The 19312-nt window shown below is 36.3% G+C and overlaps 1 protein-coding gene across 1 annotated transcript in view; it reads right to left on the bottom strand.

Moving 5' to 3' along the window:
- Window positions 1-19312, bottom strand: part of Nufip (nuclear FMR1 interacting protein 1) — a 79266-nt gene that overhangs the window by 42233 nt on the left and 17721 nt on the right. The window contains exons 3-5 of the mRNA XM_090375122.1: window positions 17799-17900; window positions 14254-14316; window positions 3314-3396 (exon numbers count right to left, since the gene is read on the bottom strand). Coding sequence (XP_090231248.1) covers window positions 3314-3396; window positions 14254-14316; window positions 17799-17900 — 248 coding nt within the window. The remainder of the gene's footprint in view (window positions 1-3313; window positions 3397-14253; window positions 14317-17798; window positions 17901-19312) is intronic.

Raw genomic sequence — 19312 nt, 5'->3', positions numbered from 1 at the left:
TGCTCCAATGTGACTCATATATTAGGGAACAATGCAAGTATAACATGATTTTCAATTAGCTCGCGTGATTTTATCCGTGGGTAACACCAGATGAACGTAAAACGCAGCACCAAGGTGAACGTACTGATCTGTGCAGCAATACATACAAGTTTACAAAGCTTAAAAAATGTCAAACATCAAATGTGTGAGCACTATATTTCCCATTTACTGTAGTTGTATTGGTTGGAGACATACTTTTGTCATTTGCTGTATTCACAAGATAACAGGTGATATTGTAGACTGACTCATGTTTTCAGGAGCTCACATTTTTCTGTTTGAACACAGATTTCGTGAGGTGTGATAGCATGAGCAGAGGAACACATTTCTGGAGGTTACTACCATAAAACAATAAAAACAATTTGCAGTTCCCAGTTTATTGGGCTTTTCTGTTAGTGCAATCTAATTATAAATGGGTAGCAAGCTCGATCTTACTGCATTTGCGATAATACTGGTAGCTGGAATTCTGCGGGTTATTATGCTATTATGGTGAAATGTTTCCCCCTTTCTCCTTCCATGAAACTTCAATCATATGAAAAGCATAAATAAATTTTCAAAAAATTCTCTTCATTCCTATTTTTTAAGCTACATAAACTTGTCTCACTTGTGCAATTTGTGTGTCCTGTGTTCGTCGTTCTTGATTGCTTATCTTTTTTACTATTTTAAATTTTATAATCCAAAAAAAAAAGTCAGTTAACAAAAATATCAATCAAGCAAACTTCATTTCTTGTCAAGGTTTTTTGCTATATTTACTATATTTATTCATTAGAAATTTAAGATGTTTAAACCTGTGTTAGCAATTTTATTGGACATCTAACTGTTTTTTATTTACCGGACTGAATACTTTTTTTTTTTAGTACTCTGCCCCTATCCCTATTTTTCCCATAAGCCCTGTTGTTTTTAATGCTTGAAATACCATAACGTGGAGATTTTTAAGAACACATGTACTGCGTTATAGCAGAACTGACTGTATTGATGAAGGCTTAATGTCTAAGTTTGTAGTGATACAAAGGTTGGCAGGGTGGCTAATGACAGTAATGCAGCTGCAGCAAGATCTGGAAAAATTAGGTCAATGGGATGAGAAATGGCGGTTGAAGTTTAACATAAACAAATGCAAGGTACTGCACATGGGTAGCAATAATTCCAGAGTAACTTATCAACTGTGTGGTACTATACCCAAGGTAGTGGAAAACAAAAACAACCTGAGGATAATTGTGCAGTCAGATATGAAGTTCTCTGAGCAGTACAGACATGCTGACAGGAGAGCTCATGGGCTTTTGTCAATGATATACAGAAACTTTGCTAGCAGAGATAAGGAGGTGATTATCCCATTGTATTAGGCCATGTTTAGGCTGCATCTTGAGTACTGTATACAGGTCTGGAGACTTCACTTTAGGAAGGATGTAGATCTGCTGGAACAAGTGCAGAGAAGGGTAACCAGATTGGTGAAGAGAACAAAAGGGTGCTCTTACGTAGAAAGGTTTCAGTTTTGTAAACTGCAGACTAGGAGACTGCAATTGGAAACTAGGCACTCATGGGGAGATCTGATTGAGGTGTTTAAGGTCTTGAATGGATTGGGTTTTTTTTTTTTTTTTTTGATTTGGTAGTTGTTGGCGCATCGGCTTCTGTGGCCATATTGCACCTCCCAAGGTTTTTGCAGTACTTTTATCCAAGCCCGAGGCGGGAATCGAACCCGCGACCTTTGGGTTGCCGGGCAGGTACTTTACCCACTCGGCTAGCCAGGTCGGCTAATGGATTGAGTAAGCTAAGTGTTAATGGCATTCTTCACTTGCTGAGACTATACATGAGGGAGCATAAACTGAAGTTGAGGAAGGATGGTGCAGGATAAATGTGCAGAAGTTTGCCTTCAGCCAGCAGGTGGTTGTTTGTTAGAATAAATTTTAACAAACAACCACCTGTTATAAATAAATAACTTCTAATTAGACAAATTCTTGGATGGAATGGATTGGTAAAGGTGGTTTTTCTTTTTTCTTGCTGATGGTATATAAACTTGCTTGCATTATTTGCCTCTACTACTACATAAGTCAGACCCTTTATGGAGATGGAAATGGCATTCACAGTGCTGTTAATGTTCCCACACCGTTGGCTGAAAAACATCCCAAGACCAACACACTGGCAGGAAACTTCACTGTCTTGCTTGTACATAAAGCACGGAGATTCAACTGTGAAAAGCTCTACAGCAAATGCTGTTACTCAATTTTTTTTTTATTTTTCATCACCAACCAAAATTTTTTTGCATCTTCTTCAGACCAATGCTGGTGCTGTTTAGCCCACACAATGTGTGCTTGCTGATGTTTAGTGAGCACTAGCTTCTTAATTCAACAACGTGATTTCAGACCCGTTTCCTTCATCTTCTTCATATAGTACTACCAGTTATTTCTTCTCTTCTAATAATTGCTTTCCACTATTTGGCAAATTTTAAAGCCAGACAAGGAAATCTGTTGAATACATATACAACAAAGGAGAATATCCTTTGTTATTATCTGTTGTATTTGTTATGTTCGTTCTTGGAAGTGATGTGTTTTCTTCAATATTTGCCTACTCTTCCACTATGAAGTTCTGTAGTTTACCATTTTATTTACTTGCTATTCAACTGTTGCTTTGTGCACATCAACAATTTTAGTGTTTTTTCTCATATTCTTTCAGTCTTAATTTTATAAATCTAGCCTTCCCCAAACTTCACTACTTCTGAAAATATAAATCAGCTACAACAGCAAAGTTACAGGATCACTCTTGTACACAGAACTGTTCCCCAAGATGGCTTGGCACCCGCTGACTTGCAATGCATATGATTCACCTTGGGCCACTATGTGTGTAGGGGATTAAGCTATGGAATGTGACTAATGCATAATAGCTGTCTCCACCCAACAAAATGAACTGGGAATATTCTTATGATGCAGTAACCTTGTTTGTTATTTGGTTTTTAGGAGCATTAGCAACTAAGGCCATATTGCTCTGGGAATACGCGGTGGTCATTCCCTTGACCTTTCTGCATCCTCCGTATTTGGTGGTGACGGGCTTGAACCCCGGTCTAATCAAGAAGCGTGTGCTACGCACTGCTGCTCCTTCCCACCTGGCTACGGAGGTGCCGATGCAATAACACGAGCTGCAGTAGCAGAATTGGGTGACACAAACTTGAAACATAAATGCAAATAAATGGCAAACAATATAAAATATTCAATGCATCCATATTTTTGCAAATTAATGACAATGAACAGTTGTATACTTTCCATAAAAGTTATTCTAAAATACTTACTTTCTCCGTTCTCTCTTCCACTTTTCAATCTCTTCAGGTGTATCAAGTTTCATTATTTGTCTGGCATATCCTGTATCATGTTGCTAAAGAACACAATAATTTTATTTATTGAATTAAAAAATTCGTGCAATAATACAGATTAAGTAAATAATACTACTTTCAAGAGTTAAACTAATCTATGTTACTTTCAATTGTCAATTGTCATATGTCAATAGTTAACTTTCAATTTAAAAAAGGTGCAGCGTTATCACATTATTATTATTCTCTTATCATTTGCACTTATTTAGCCCAAATAGTTCATGATGACACAATGCTAGTGCCAAAGCTAGCAGAAACTTATGGACCTGACCCTGGTTCAGGGTCAGAAAAGGAGTCTCTAGAAGATCCAGACTTTTTTTGACTCTTGATAGGCAAAGCTGCATCTAATCACTCAGGCAGAATTGAACTATTTGGTCAGAGATTTGGACCTCTCCAAAACCAAGACTTAATTACTATGATCATGACTTCAGCAGTGGAATTTCAAAATGGTGTAAAGGTCTCATTGATTTTCATTGATTCATCCAAGGTCAGTTTGAAAGCAGTTTTACTCCATAATGGAAATAAGTTTTCATCTATACCATTGTCCTATGTAGTTCACATGAAGGAAACATACGAGAACCTACAGGTTCTTGTGAAAAAAAAAAAATAATCTATCAAGAATACAAATGGAATATCTGTGTCGACCTAAAACTGGCAATTTTGATGACAGGTTTGCAAGGTGGATACACTAAATACTGATTCTTTTTATGCAAATGGGACAGCCAATAAAAGGACTGCCATTACAGGGTAACAAAAAGGCCAGAAAAATGTAGCACATCCTCCTTTGATGGATAAATCAAAAATCTATTTACCTCCATTGCACATCAATTAGGTTTGCTTAAAATATTTGTGAAAGTGATGGACAAAAAAGGAGAAGAATTCTCCTGTATGAGGCAAAGATAAAAGAGGGAATTTTGGTGGGTCCTCAAATCAAACTGCTATTCCAAGATGGGGAATTCACTAAAAAATTAAATGCTACAGAAATAAGTCAAGAAGGCATTTGAAAACATCTTCCGGAATTTTATAGGTAATGAGAAATCACAAAATTACAGTGAAATTGTGGATGAGCTAAATTTAGAGTACAGAGAAATGGGATGCAACATGTCAGTAGAGCTTCATTTCCTAAATTCCCATTTAGAGTTTTTCCCTTAAAACTTGGGAGTGGTCTCTGATGAAAACAGTAAAAGGTTTCGCCAAGATATTTCTCAAACGGAAAAAAGATAACAGGGAAAATGGAGTCCAAATATGTTGGCTAGATTACTGTTGGAATCTTGTACAGGAGATACCAATGGACGATTATAATATGCAGAAAATGACAAAATAAGTGTTTTGTTATCAGATAAATGTTTTTGTAAATAGAATAAGGTTAACAGACCCATTGTTCAATATTTAGTACTGTATGTAACATTTCCTTAAAATATACGAAATACTTTTTACTAGAAACTAACTTAGTTTTTGACTTTAATCCCCTCTCCCTTAAAATTGGTGGGTGTTACAGCAATATGGTTGCCATATTCAAATTGAGCAACGTCAAACCTACAAGAATCACCTTGAATTTTAACAGGGAGCGAAAAACAATTTTTTTTTTGCCAACCAGCGTAATTTAACTTAGTCTACAAAAATCAAAACCCTTCTTCAAATCTATAAAACATATACATACAGCTTTGTTCAATTTCAGGTGGCTTTCTGTCAACATTCTCATTACACCTATTATTACATCCCTTTTGCCCTCCCCCCCCACAAAAGCAAACCTCTTTAAAAACTTTCTCCCACATTTCCCTTCATCCTTGTTATGCTTCTATTTAATATTCTTAGCATTATCTTTGCCTGTATGAAGTACCAAACTTATAGTTCAAAAATCTTTATATTTCACTACACGGCTTTTCTTTTCTATTGGCATCATTACAGCAGTCTTAAAATCTGGTATTTCCTTTGCTAATACATTAACCTATATAATTCTGTTAATTTCCTTAAGTCCCTTGCCCCCAATAACCTTATAAACTCCACTATATTCTATAAATACCTACTGTCTTATTTGCCTTTAATGATATGATTCTCACTTGCTCCACATTTCTACATTATCAAAATCATCTTCTTTCTGCTGACTTTTTGATCTATATAATATAACTCACTCACATATATTCCTCCAATCTTCCCCTTATCTTCTTTGGTTTTCTTACTACCTTACCATTCTTTAACATTCCTTCCCTTATAACATTCTGACCTCATCCCTTTCTTTCCATGTTCCTTTTCTTTACTCTATCATATATTAAATCATATTTTCTTAACCTTTCTAATACTCCACTATTCTTATCTTGCTTTGTCTGTTATTCATCTTAGCCTATTGTCAATTTCTCTTTACGTCCTATTGCCGTCTTGTATTTGTATTTTTCCATTTTCTTCTTTTCTCAATTTCTCTTAGTATGACCTCTGTCATCCATGGTTTCCTGCATCTTAACCCCTGTTTACATCTTATTTCCTCATAGAAATTTTTTTTATAATATCTCTTAGACCCATTTATCATTTATACTTAGATAAAATAATCCATCTGATGATCCCTTTCCAATAATTTTGTCTCCATAATATTCTTCCTTATATCTTCAAACAGGCCTATGGGGATGGGAAATTCTATACTGTAATAATTAAAGACAAACACCAGCCAAGGAATAAAAATTTTTACTATAAAAATAATAAAATAATGTGATACACTATCGGAAGACTAAAATATTACAATAAATTACGATAAAATAAACTACGATAAAACGTTAAAAATATACCGAAGCAATAAAATTATCTAAAATAAACTGGATTAAAAGCGATAAAACCTGAAGCTTTCGGAGACTGCTGTCTCCTTCTTCAACAGTATACTATTACTGCAATGACACATCCTTAAGTAGCAGACCCATGGCACTCATGCACGTGGTCCATCAGACATATGGTCGGCATTCCCCACGCGCGCATTGGAAACGGAAGTGGCTCGGGAGCGTGTCAAACAGAACCGGTCATCCCATCTGAGGATAATTGCCTCAAACAGGGGGTGTAAACGTGTCCCCCTGTCCCTGTTAATGGTATTACGACTGGATGAACCGATTCGCAAGCTCTCGAGCCACTTGCGTTCCCAAAATCCATGGGCACGGTCCGTAATGACCGCGTCTTCAGGGGAGATCTGATGCTGCTTCTCCCAGAAATGCTCTGCCACAGCAGACCTTACATAATTAGCAGTCTTAATAGTGGTCATGTGCTCCCCCAGACGGTATTTTAAAAGTCACCCTGTTTCCCCCACATAACATTCCTCACAATCCGGGCACTTCATCTCATAGACCACACTACTAGTATAGTCCTGGGCTACGGGATCTTTAACTTGAGACACCACTCTGTGCAATCTCCGTCACGGAAGTTGCACACAGCGGGTCTGACACTCCCGCAGTGCCCGTACAATACGTTCTGAAAGGCCCGGATAGTAAGGAATGTATGCGGTAGCCACAGGGGCAGACGACTCCCTACGATTGGACTCTACCCTATAAATATATTTGTCCAAGACCCTCTGGGGGAACCCACACTTCTTGAGGTCTGCCGTGACTCTGCAAATTTCCATTTCCTTATTCTCGGGGGTACTACAGTAGGTCCCCACCCTATTCAACAATGCCCTGGCTATACTATTCTTATGATGATAAGCCTGTGCCGAGCTGTAATGAACATACTGGCCACGGCAGATAGGCTTTCTATAAATCGTTGTCTTAATTCTAGACCCATCTCTGCTAACCAGGACATCCAGAAACGGGAGGGACCCAGCTTTTTCCACCTCCGAGGTGAATTGTATAAATGGGGAGAAGCTGTTAAGTAAACTGAGCACCTCATCTTCCTTCCCCTTTTATAAAATGGTGAACATATCGTCCACATATCTCCTCCACTCGCACATGGGGAAATCCAACTGATGAAATATCCTGGTTTCCAGTTCCTCCATTGCCAAATTGGCCACAATGGCACTAATGGGGGAACCCATGGCCGTGCCATGGATCTGCTTGTACATAACTTTTTGAAAGATCATGGTAGTGCTAGCGAGGCAAAACTCAACGCCTTTACAAATATCATCAATACTTAGTAAACATCTAGCACTTACGTTATCATCCTGCTCCAAGGCCAACCTTACACAATGCACCCCATGTCCAATGGGGTACATGTGAACAGAGATACAACGTCAAACGAGATCATAAGTTCATCTTCGCCTATAGACTGGCTTCTTATAAAGTTCGCAAATTCCTTGCTATCCTTAACTAATCGACATGCCTCAGGATGTTGATTATCCCGGTTCTATGGCCTCCCAAAGACGCACAAGGTGGGCATTACATTGAGGCCAATAGTATCGTTTGTGGGTAGTCCCGTCTATGCCTTATCTGGATTTTTAGCTAGAGTGATTGCTCCTATAGTGGGACGCTCCAGTTTAGTAGTTAAGGAGATTGCACACAGTGGTGTCTCAAGTTAAAGATCCTGTAGCCCAGGACTATACTAGTAGTGTGGTCTATGAGATTAAGTGCACGGATTGTGTGGAATGTTATGTGGGGGAGACGGGGCGATGTTTAAAAGACCGTCTGGGGGAGCAAATGACCGCTATTAAGACTGCTAATTATGCAAGGTCTGCTGTGGCAGAGCATTTCTGGGAGAAGCAGCATCAGATCTTCCCTGAAGACGTGGTCATCACGGACCGTGCCCATGGATTTTGGGAACGCAAGTGGCTCGAGAGCTTGCGAATCGGTTCATCCAGTAGTAATACCATTAACAGGGACAGGGGGACACGTTTACACCCCCTGTTTGAGGTGGTTGTCCTCAGACGGGATGACCGGTTCTGTTTGACACGCTCCCGAGCCACTTCCGTTTCCGATGCGCGCGTGGGGAATGCCGACCATGTGTCTGATGGACCACGTGCATGAGTGCCATGGGTCTGCTACTTAAGGATGTGTCATTGCAGTAATAGTATACTGTTGAAGAAGGAGACAGCAGTCTCCGAAAGCTTCAGGTTTTATCGCTTTTAATCCAGTTTATTTTAGATAATTTTATTGCTTCGGTATGTTTTTAACTATATTTTTAACGTTTTATCGTAGTTTATTTTATCGTAATTTATTGTAATATTTAATCTTCTGATAGTGTATCACATTATTTTATTATTTTTATAGTAAAAATTTTTATTCCTTGGCTGGTGTTTGTCTTTAATTATTGCAGTATATTCTTCCTTGTTCATATTCTCTCTATGTTCCGTCTTCCACCGTTCTTTGCCTCTCTAATCCTCTTCAACCTTAATTCCACATCCATTATTGCAATATTATATTAGAATATATGTCTAGTTCTGGGTTCTTCACTCTGTATCTGTTCCAAAACAAGATATAGTCCAATTGAAATCTACTTCTAACCCCAGGCTTATCTCCTGTTATGCTGTCTAAACAGAGTATTTGTTATCTTTAGGTCACTGTGTTCACAAAACTTCACCAACCTTTCTCAATTCTGCCAACCCAGCACATACTGTTCCCCATTTTCCCTTCTTTCCTTCTCCAACCATTGCATTCCAATCAACCATAATCATCAAAAGGCTATCTGCTTGAACTCTCTCAATTACATTTTCTATTTGCTCATAAATCTCCCCTTAACTGTGTTCTGTTGTTGGCATATATACTAATATCATTCCATTTGATTCTGCTTCATTCTTACAATTATCAATCTATCACTAATATATTCCATCTCTTTCACACTTTCAGATACCTACTTACTCAAAACTGGGCCTATTCTATTCTTAATCTCATTACCTCCAGAATATAAATTCCTTATCCCGTTACTTCTAAATTCTCCTTTCACTTTCCATCTTCTCTCACAACAATCCTCAAAGCATCTATTTTGCCTCATTCCATTTCCTGTTTAAAGTTCTGTAAATTATTTCCAATATAATATATTCCTAACATTCCAACTACATTTATCTTTCTCCTCTTTCCAGCATCTCTGCAATACATTCTGTTTACATCTTGGGGGGAAAGGAGGGGTGTGAGTCCCTGAGATGTTGGAATATTTATTAAATGTGATTTTATTATTTTAATGAAAATTTTCAAAATGTTGCATTTCAAAACTTTTATTAATTCTGCTGGGAAAAAAGAAAAAGAATAAGTAACAGTTATAAAATAGAGTAAACTATAAAATCTGGCACATTTAACAAAAAAAAAAAAAAAAAATCAACATTTTACAATCTAGAAATATTAAGAAAGCAGTCCAGCCTTCATACAAATGATTATATTTGTCTTTAATAATCCATTTCTGACATTTCTCTTTATAAGAATGCAAGCACCTGAAGTCTCATTATAAAACAAACTTGCCTTTGCAGGATGCACAGAGGTCTCGCACTACTTTCAAACAGCTGGCTTTTCCAAAAGATTAACTGTTTTTTTTCAAATGATGAGGCTGCTAAGACTGCCTGTTCCAAGATTAACTGGTCCCTCAGCAGATAGTACATGATCTCTGTGACAACACATTGTAAAGAAGTTGATCTCTAAGACAAAACAGTTATAAAGAAGTTGGTTGATGTGAGGTGCCTTGCGATATGTGAAATCAGAGTTTTCAAAGTTTTAATATAGCTAAAGCTATCTGTTTTAGACCAGAGCAGTACTTTAAATTCTGTAAATATCCTGTAAACAAAGGCCACAAAAAAAAAAAAAAAAAAAAAGATGAAAGGAGAAAATGTCTGCAAACATATCATAATTCTTCTGAGGCTATATAACTTTAGCTGTATTATTGATTTCTCTTTTATTGTAATCTCTTATTCAATAAACTACACAAATTATAGCGAACTACTCTTATAGCACTTATTACTCTTGTGTGGTTGTGATCAATTTGACATTGCTTTAGAACAGCTCAGGGCAAAGAGATACAAAAAGCCCACTGTGAGTACAGCTGGAAAAATGCAAGCTTGATTAAATCTACGGTTAATTTCTTCCACATACCTCATTATAATTATTTCTTAAAAACAGTTAATTTTTTAATCCTCCAAAAAAAACATTTTTTTTCTGTAGCACAATCACTGATATCCTCTCTGATATTGGACTAGGTATATATTTAAAATTGACAGTGCAGCTCATGATAGCATTTGCTGTGAATATATTTGTAATTTATTTACATTAGCAATTTGAACTATTATTTACATCTGCCACCACTAGCTACCTTTTAGTTATTATATATGTTTAGAAATATATCAATAATTTCAGTTGTTAGTGGTTAATATTCATTAAAATGTACCCCTCTAAAATCTGGCAACTTAATTCTCATGGGTGCTATGAGTTCAGAGTTCACTTAAACATGAAATATTTAGTCAGTTTCATTTTTCAGTTCAGAAAATCATTAAATGCAAAAATTCAAACTTATACATTTGCACATAAATAATAACAACTTGGACAAAAAATATATTTTGTATGAAAGTTAAACATAAAATAAAGAGTATAATGCAGTTGCATTTTATTCGATGGATGAATTCATGAAGACCTCTCAGTATTCAAAACTTGTTTCTCATAGGAACAATGATTTTTTTGTGAACTTAAAGGTGTGCTGCTGCTTTTTTATTTTCTCAGAATCATTTCTAATATTCTGAAGAATACTTTCTCCTAAATTAACAGCATGGTGGTTGTTTGCCCTTCTTCATAGCATCTTATCACATCTAACTTCTGTTCCAAAGTTACTGATTTTTTGGCACATTTTTCATCACTAGCAACATCACTTAATGAACACTTTGATGACATTATTATGGGATAAAAGATTTTAAATTATAACAGTGAATGTTAAAATAACAGCACAATAGTCAGCAAAATCACTTGCAGAAATTCTGATGCACATAAACAACAGCATGGTGCACACGATACTGACAAAGAATGGTTGATATTTCTGTTTAAAGTGGTGCTGCCCTGTGACAAGAGCATAAACATGCTCGGCCCGCCAGTTTTGAAATATATACGTGATTCTTGCCAAATTTTTAAAAATTTTTGGGATTTGCATTATTTCAAATTCACATAAAATGCAACTGCATTTTATGTGAATCTAGCAGATATACCAACCAATGGTTGAGAAATAGACTTTTTTATTATGCTAAAACTGAAAGAAACATGAAGAGGCAAAAATAGTTACACAAACAGTTGCACTGGAATCTAACAGGTGCTTTACACATGTAATTCCAAATAAACAATAAACATTCCCTTACAAAACCGTTCAAATAAAATTTTGTCTCTATTTAGGAAGGTACTGAAATTGTCAGCAAATAAATTTGAACCAAAGAGTAATGTGCAAATCATTTTGGAGAGGACATCAAGTTGTGCATGATCACCACAGGGTTAATGCACAACACATCTAGTATTTATATTCACTTCAAGATGTTTGGATTTTAATCTGATTTTGGTTGAGAGATTATTAAAACAATACATTCTTCCTTTGCCTTTTAGCTTTCCCTGAAGAGATGAGGCACTGATGGCTGAATTTTCTTCTACATTTTCTCATATATATATATTTTACCATTTTCTTTATATAGATCACACAACCCTGTTTCCACTTCATTAGGTCATTTCTTTTTAAAATTAATTTCAGTTTGTGGGAACTTTAGTACAGTAAAGGAGACATATTGCATTGCTGGTTTCCCTAAGTATTTCATTTCTGAATATTCTCTTCTGGTCAGTTATGTCATTTATTTAGGATAAATTTATGTGCAAAAGGAGATTTACTGCTTCACTAATACAAGGGTAATTCAAAAAATAAGTTACACTTGACCATTGTAGCCCAAGAGACATTTATTGAGGTAAATAACAATAGAAAGCGCATATCTTGCACTACTTTTCCAGATAGTCACCGAGTTGGTGTAAACACTTCTCGGAAAGTGAGACTAAACGTTTGATTCCCTGATGATAGAAATCAACTCCTTGGTCATTCAGCCACCATCGAACTGCTGTTTGCACCTGCTCATCGTTTGCAAATCGTTGTTCCCCCTAGATGTTCTTTCAGCTTGCCGAAGATGCGATAGTCACAAGGCAAAAGATCGGGACTGTACAGCGGATGTTGCCATACCTCCCATACTTTGGAGCAAGTGTCGTGTTGTGCGTGCATTGTGTGGCGTGGCCTTCCTTTTCGATCAGCATCCGTCATTTCTGCGTGACCACTTTCAAACTGCTGGCACCACTTTACTATGGCTGGACGCAACATTGCATTTTCCCCATACACTGTGTTATCTCATAATGAATCTCGGAGCAATTCAGACGTTTCGCCCACAAAAAATCGTACTGTTCCGCATACCTAGAACTTGGAGTAACATTCTAGCTGATGTGCCATTATGAATGCTTGCTCCTACACAACTGTTTCTGCTAAGTCAATGAAACTCGCCTATCAGAAGACACACGATATGAACTCCATTCCATGGAGGCGCCACATTTGTTGTGCAATTACACAAAGAGATGGCAGCAGGTGTAACTTCTTTTTTGAATGTCCCTCGTATTTTATAATTATCCTTCTTTCTTCAACCACTTTATCTTCAAATTCATTAAATTTTCCCATTCCAATCCCCACTCTCCATTTGGTCGGTAGCTGTTAGAACACTAAGTATAAATAAGAGAATTGTTTTTAGAATAAGAGAGAGGGGGGACACTGGTCTTTATAAACTAACTGCCTGATCAATATTTTAAACAAAATGCATGGCTTTTTCTGCACTATAAACAAAATCATTTCTATCTTGTATATATCAATTACCTTGCATTCAGTTCATAATACCGACATATCAGCCAATATAATGCAACCTCTGTTATGGGAGTGGAAAAAAAATTTGAAGCATATTATAAATGTAGAATTTGCTTTAAACTGAACTTCCAACTAATAATTATTCCCTATGACAGTTCCTTTATTGCAGTTCTAATTAATAACTATACAATGCGAAAATTTATTTTTATTTTGTTACACAGAGCATTAATAAAACTACAATAAATAAATTAGCTTTCGGCTGGGTGGCAGCCTTCATCGGATTAAAATACTTGAATGGCAGTTGGAATAGAGATGCACTGCCAGGATGGTGCGTGAGGCACGTGGTTAATTGTTTGTTGATGTTTGTGGCTGTGACGTATGGTGGTGACGTGGCCAGCGTTTGTCTATGGATAGAATTACTGACTCTGTGATGGGGTTAACTTGACAACCACTGTTCCTGTTCAAAGCGGTATCCGAGCATTTTATATTTAGCGATTCCAACCAGGTACGCCTCAGGTAATGGTGGGACCTGTCCACAACCACGACATCGCGGTGTGGGTCGATGTCGTGGTGGATTGTCCAGACATGCTCGGCGATAGCTGACAACCCACACCGCGATGTCGTGGTTGTGGACAGGTCCCACCATTACCTGAGGCGTACCTGGTTGGAATCGCTAAATATAAAATGCTCGGATACCGCTTTGAACAGGAACAGTGGTTGTCAAGTTAACCCCATCACAGAGTCAGTAATTCTATCCATAGACAAACGCTGGCCACGTCACCACCATACGTCACAGCCACAAACATCAACAAACAATTAACCACGTGCCTCACGCACCATCCTGGCAGTGCATCTCTATTCCAACTGCCATTCAAGTATTTTAATCCGATGAAGGCTGCCACCCAGCCGAAAGCTAATTTATTTATTGTAGTTTTATTAATGCTCTGTGTAACAAAATAAAAATAAATTTTCGCATTATGAATCCAGAGCATGTAGGCCTGTTTTATTAATAACTATACAACAGATTAACATATTTTTGAGTTTCTCATGAATAACTGGTTACAAATTTTTTCCCTTATGCTTTTAAAAATACACTCCAAAAAATTACAACAAAGACAACATACCATTTTTTTATGATTATCAACTATTTTGTAATGAGCTTCAAACTGGCAGCCATCAGTGAGACACTGCAAGAAGAGGAAAAAAAATCAGTGCAACAGCAAATTCAGAAATTTCTGTTAAAGTTTGAAATAGCAAATTAAGGAGACAAAGAATCAATAAGATTTATCATAATACACAAACGATACTTTTAGACACTCAAAAAAATTCAATTAAACATTTAAATTAATATCTAAAACAAAAAGCCATTCATTCTGGATATATATATATATATATCTAGGAAAATTCAAGTTGCTTTGCAACTTTAAATTTATAATTTTGTCTATTATTTTGAATTTAATAAACCATATCAAATATTAAATTAAAGCTGTGGCCTTAAAATTTTTGTTTTTACTGGTAACTAGTAGTTCCATTAGTAGCTGCATGCAAATAATGTAAACAACAAAATGGTGACTTTCAGTGGAGTATTAATAATGGCAAATGATGCAAGAAAGCAAGCTTATACAGCATCAGCAAAAAAAAAAAAAAAAAAAACCATTTTACCTATCCATCCTCACCAACAGTTTGTCTAGTTCTTCCTTGAATTAATTCAAACTACCCACTTCCACAACAATGGATGGAAGCACATTCCAGCAATCAATTACCTGTTGGCTGAAGACAAACTTCTACACATCTATTCAGCAACCTCAATTTGAATTTATGGCCCTCATGCATAGTCTGAGCAAGAGGAAGATCCCCCCCCCTCAGCTTTGAGTTTGCTCAAGCCATTCAAAGCCTTAAATCAGATCATCTCACAGGTGCTTAGTCTTCAGATGCTGCAATTTTCAGAACTGATGCCTTTCTTGGTAAGGGTACCCCTTTGTTCCCCTCACCAATTTAATTTCGTTGCCCTTCTCTGTACTCTCTCCATCCTAAAATGAGGCCTCCAGACTTGTATGCAGTAATCAAGATGTAGCCTGACCATTGCCTTATACAATGGAATAATTACTTCCTTATCCCTGACAGCAAAATTCCTGTATATCACTGACAAAACCCCGTGGGCTGTCTTGGCAGCCTGCACTGCTCAGAGAACTTCATATCAGACTGCACATTGACAAATTCAAGGAATTTGTCAATGTGCAGACTGCTAAAATGACAAATTCAAGGAATTTGTCAATGTTAAACTTCAACAGCCATTTCTCAACAAATCTGCATAATTTTTCTAGATTTTGTTGCAGCAGCATACCTTCATTACTGACATTAACTACCCTGCCAACCTTTGGATCATCTGCAAACTTAGACATTAGGTCGGATATACCCTCATCAACATCATTAACAAATACAGTAAACAATAACTGGCCCAACACCGAACTCTGGGGAACTCCACTAATAACATCAGTCCATGATGAGCAGTGTCCATTGATAACAACTATCTGTCTTCTTACGCTCAACCAACCCTTTATCCATAGTAGTAACTTGCCTTAATACCACACTGCTCCAATTTGTACAGAAATCTCTTATGTGCAAGAGTATCAAAAGCTTTTCTGAAATCTAAGTATATAATATCAAAATTATTTTTGCATCCAGTTCCTGTGTCACTGCATTTTGGTATCCAATCAAATTGGTCAGACAAGATCTCCCCTTAACAAACCCATGCTACGATTGAAGTATAACTGCCCTCATGTTTAGATGGTCCTGCATTATCTCTTTAACCAGTGATTCTATTATTTTCCCTGTGACAGAAGTTCGGCTAACAGGTGTGTAATTACTCATTTCACCCTTTGATACCCCTTTGTGAATTGGAGCTACAGTCACACTTCATCAGCTCACAGGATCTCCTCCCTGATGCTTAGTAGTGCAGTTCAGTGTATTCTTCTCTCCGAACAATGTGATCTGATTCCATTTTATAACATGATCCCTGAACTTCGCACTTCAGATTTTTTCCCCTAAGTTTTCACTAAAGATCAGCCACCATTACCAACAAATTTACACAAACTGAAGAAAAACAATCAAAGTTATTACTGATTTAACACTTGACAGGTTAGCATCGGTGTGGTAGAACTGACTTTGGTTAGTACATATACTGTATGACTAGTGGTAGTGAAAACACTGAGATGATCACCAATAAAAACTTAACAAGATCATGGCTTTCATATAGTGCTTGGTATGTTTTATTAAGTTTTAGGTTTGTTGGTTTTTTTTTTTTTTTTTTTTTTAGGAGCATTAACAACTAAGGCCATATTTGCGGTGATCATTCTCTGACCTTTCCGCATCCTCCGTATTTGGTGGGCTGATGTTTGTTATTTGGTTTTTAGGAGCATTAGCAACTAAGGCCATATTGTTCCGGGATATGCGGTGGTCATTCCTTGACCTTTCCGCATCCTCCGTATTTGGTGGTGACGGACTCGAACCCCGGTCTAATCAAGAAGCGTGTGCTATGCACTGCTGCTGCTCCTGGCCACCTGGCTATGGAGGCACCTTATAAAATTGGGAAGCTACTTTTGAATTACACCGTATTTCACTTGTATATAAATTGCAGATAGAGAATGTGTCATTCCGACCCCTCATAGAACAGTTAGAGATGGTTATGTCGTGCTGCTACAGTATTCTAATTAACACTGATAATATACTATACAAGGACTGCTAAAACCATAAATTAAAAAATAATAATAATAACATATATATATATATAAACATCTTATAAATATTTTCAATTTACTAAAAATGGAACTATCCTTTACCTTAGTACTGGGGTTGGTAACCTGTGGCTCTAACTTTTAGCCCACATAAAGCGCAATTTAAAAAGGAGTTAGAGGACTTAAAAATCAAGGACATGTGGAGTGCAAGACTAATATGCCTTAAAACTGAAATTGAGGATTTGGAAAGGCAAAAAGCTGCCCTTGCAATTCTACACAAATGGACGGTGATAGATGAGCTTAAAAAGCAAGACCAAATTGTGTTCGATACATGGAGTAGCTTACCGGACAAGTATATAAATTTGAAAATATCGGCATTTGGACTTCTGTTTTTTGTTTGACATATTTCTGCAGGCAAATATTTTCGAACATGAACTATATTAAAAATAAATCAAGAAATCATCTGAACAATGCGAGTCTCTCAGCATCTTTAAAGATGAAAATTATTCATACTCGCCTCATGTTGAGAGACTCGCTCAAGAAGTTCAGTAGCAAAAGTCAACATTTCGTACCTAATTGGATGTTTGTTACGTTTTTTCAGTATTAATAAATAATATTTCAAAAAATATATTTTTTTAATGGGCTGAGGTGTGGCTCTTTGGATTCTCTTTTTTTTAAAAATTAGATCAAAAATGGCTCTTTGTTCAAAAAGGTTGCCGACCCGTCTTAGTATATGCAAATGCATAGTTTTCTATGCATACACAATTGGAATAGCAGAAACTCAAAGGCACTTATATTAATTTTTGCTCTACAACATTATAGTTTTATAACATTAATTGCATCATTACTTCATCATTAGCTTTATGTCACTGAATGATGGTCATATTATATATTTCACTTATGTTTAGGTACTAAAGACTTCAATTTCAGCATACCTTGACATGTTCGGATAGATGGTTTCTCAACTGATTTTGGTCACTATATGCTCTGTCACATGTATCACATGAGAATGGTTTTTTGTTGTGATTTTCTGAATTCTAGGGAGAAAAACTGCAGTCAGATATGATCACATTACAGAAAATTACAATTACAAGGCTGATTAATTCACTCGTTTAAATATTGAAATCAAACAATCTAAATTTATTAAAACATTCACAATCCTAAGTCATAACACATAAAAATCCTACACCACATAAGATCCAGTATCCTGATGGACATTTTTTTTTTCACTATGAGTGCCCATTAGGACACAGAAAATGAGTTAGAAAATATGTGATATGGTCAGAAAAATGAAGGGAAAAAATAAATATTATACATATATATTTATTTTCTCCTATGGAATACAAAACCAAAAGACATATAATGCTTATGCTAGCAGCATACCTCAAATCTCTGTGAAAATATAGCAAAACTGCAAAAGACATTGTTCAAGGAATAAGCGTGCAATCATAAAATATTTAGTGCTGCTCCTTAACACTTAAACTATCAGAACATTTTTTTATAAAATCAGTATATCCACAAAAGCTGTCCAATATGATGGGTTTTTCGGGCCACAGTGGATGTGCAGCTCTGTCAAAACCTACATCTACCATCCAGTTAAAAAAAAAGAGAAAAAAAGATGTATCAGTAGAGCTATCAGTAAAGTGTCTGTTTTTTCAATACCTCTGACTTTGATTTGCCATGATGGGGGCAACCCGAAGGTTTTCACATAAAATATTGTATATTCTGACATCTAAATTAACCACTGAAGCACTAAAAAAAAAAAAAAAAAAACACTCAAAATTTAACGTCAACTTATATGACAGGAAAAAAATACTAACCTTGAATTAACACATTTGCTGGCCAAATGCAGATATGCATCCATTCAACTGTGGCTAATAAATGAATGTTCTTAAAGGAATGGCACATGAAATGAATAACTGAGTAATATCATCACATTGAATGAACCATGTGGTACTGCATTACAGCTGAGATTTTGCTAAGCACCAATCACATTGTCTAGAACTCAAGATCACTATAAAAACTGCTGTATATTTGGTTCATTTCATATGTTCTTTGCTTGTGCTGAAGTTATTTTATCTAGTTTAGTATTTTACACCAGAAAAGGTAAAATTTTTTTTGAAAATTATACTTATTGAATTTTAATTCTTTAGTGTGTGAAAAACAAAACATTATTCTCAGTTTGTGTCTACTGATAAAATTTTGTGTAAAAAGTGTTTTCCTATAAAATTTTACCCTAAAGGGTTATAATGGATCCACAGCCTGGAACATCGGGACTGAAAAGGAAGAGGTATGGAGAGTATGTTGAAGCTGATGACATTGACTCAACTCTTTATAATATGTCATTTGATACTGAAATAGAATTCTATTCAAGTGATGCATATTCTGAATCTCGTTTAAATGCATCTATTGATGGTGGAATGCTACAAACAGATGATGGTGTTACTTG

This window comes from Mastigoproctus giganteus, chromosome 6 (genome assembly GCF_048544385.1).
Source record: "Mastigoproctus giganteus isolate SK-2022 chromosome 6, ASM4854438v1, whole genome shotgun sequence".
Classification (NCBI taxonomy): domain Eukaryota; kingdom Metazoa; phylum Arthropoda; class Arachnida; order Uropygi; family Thelyphonidae; genus Mastigoproctus; species Mastigoproctus giganteus.
Note: the sequence above shows the minus strand (reverse complement) of the source record. Positions and strands in the feature narration are given on the sequence as shown.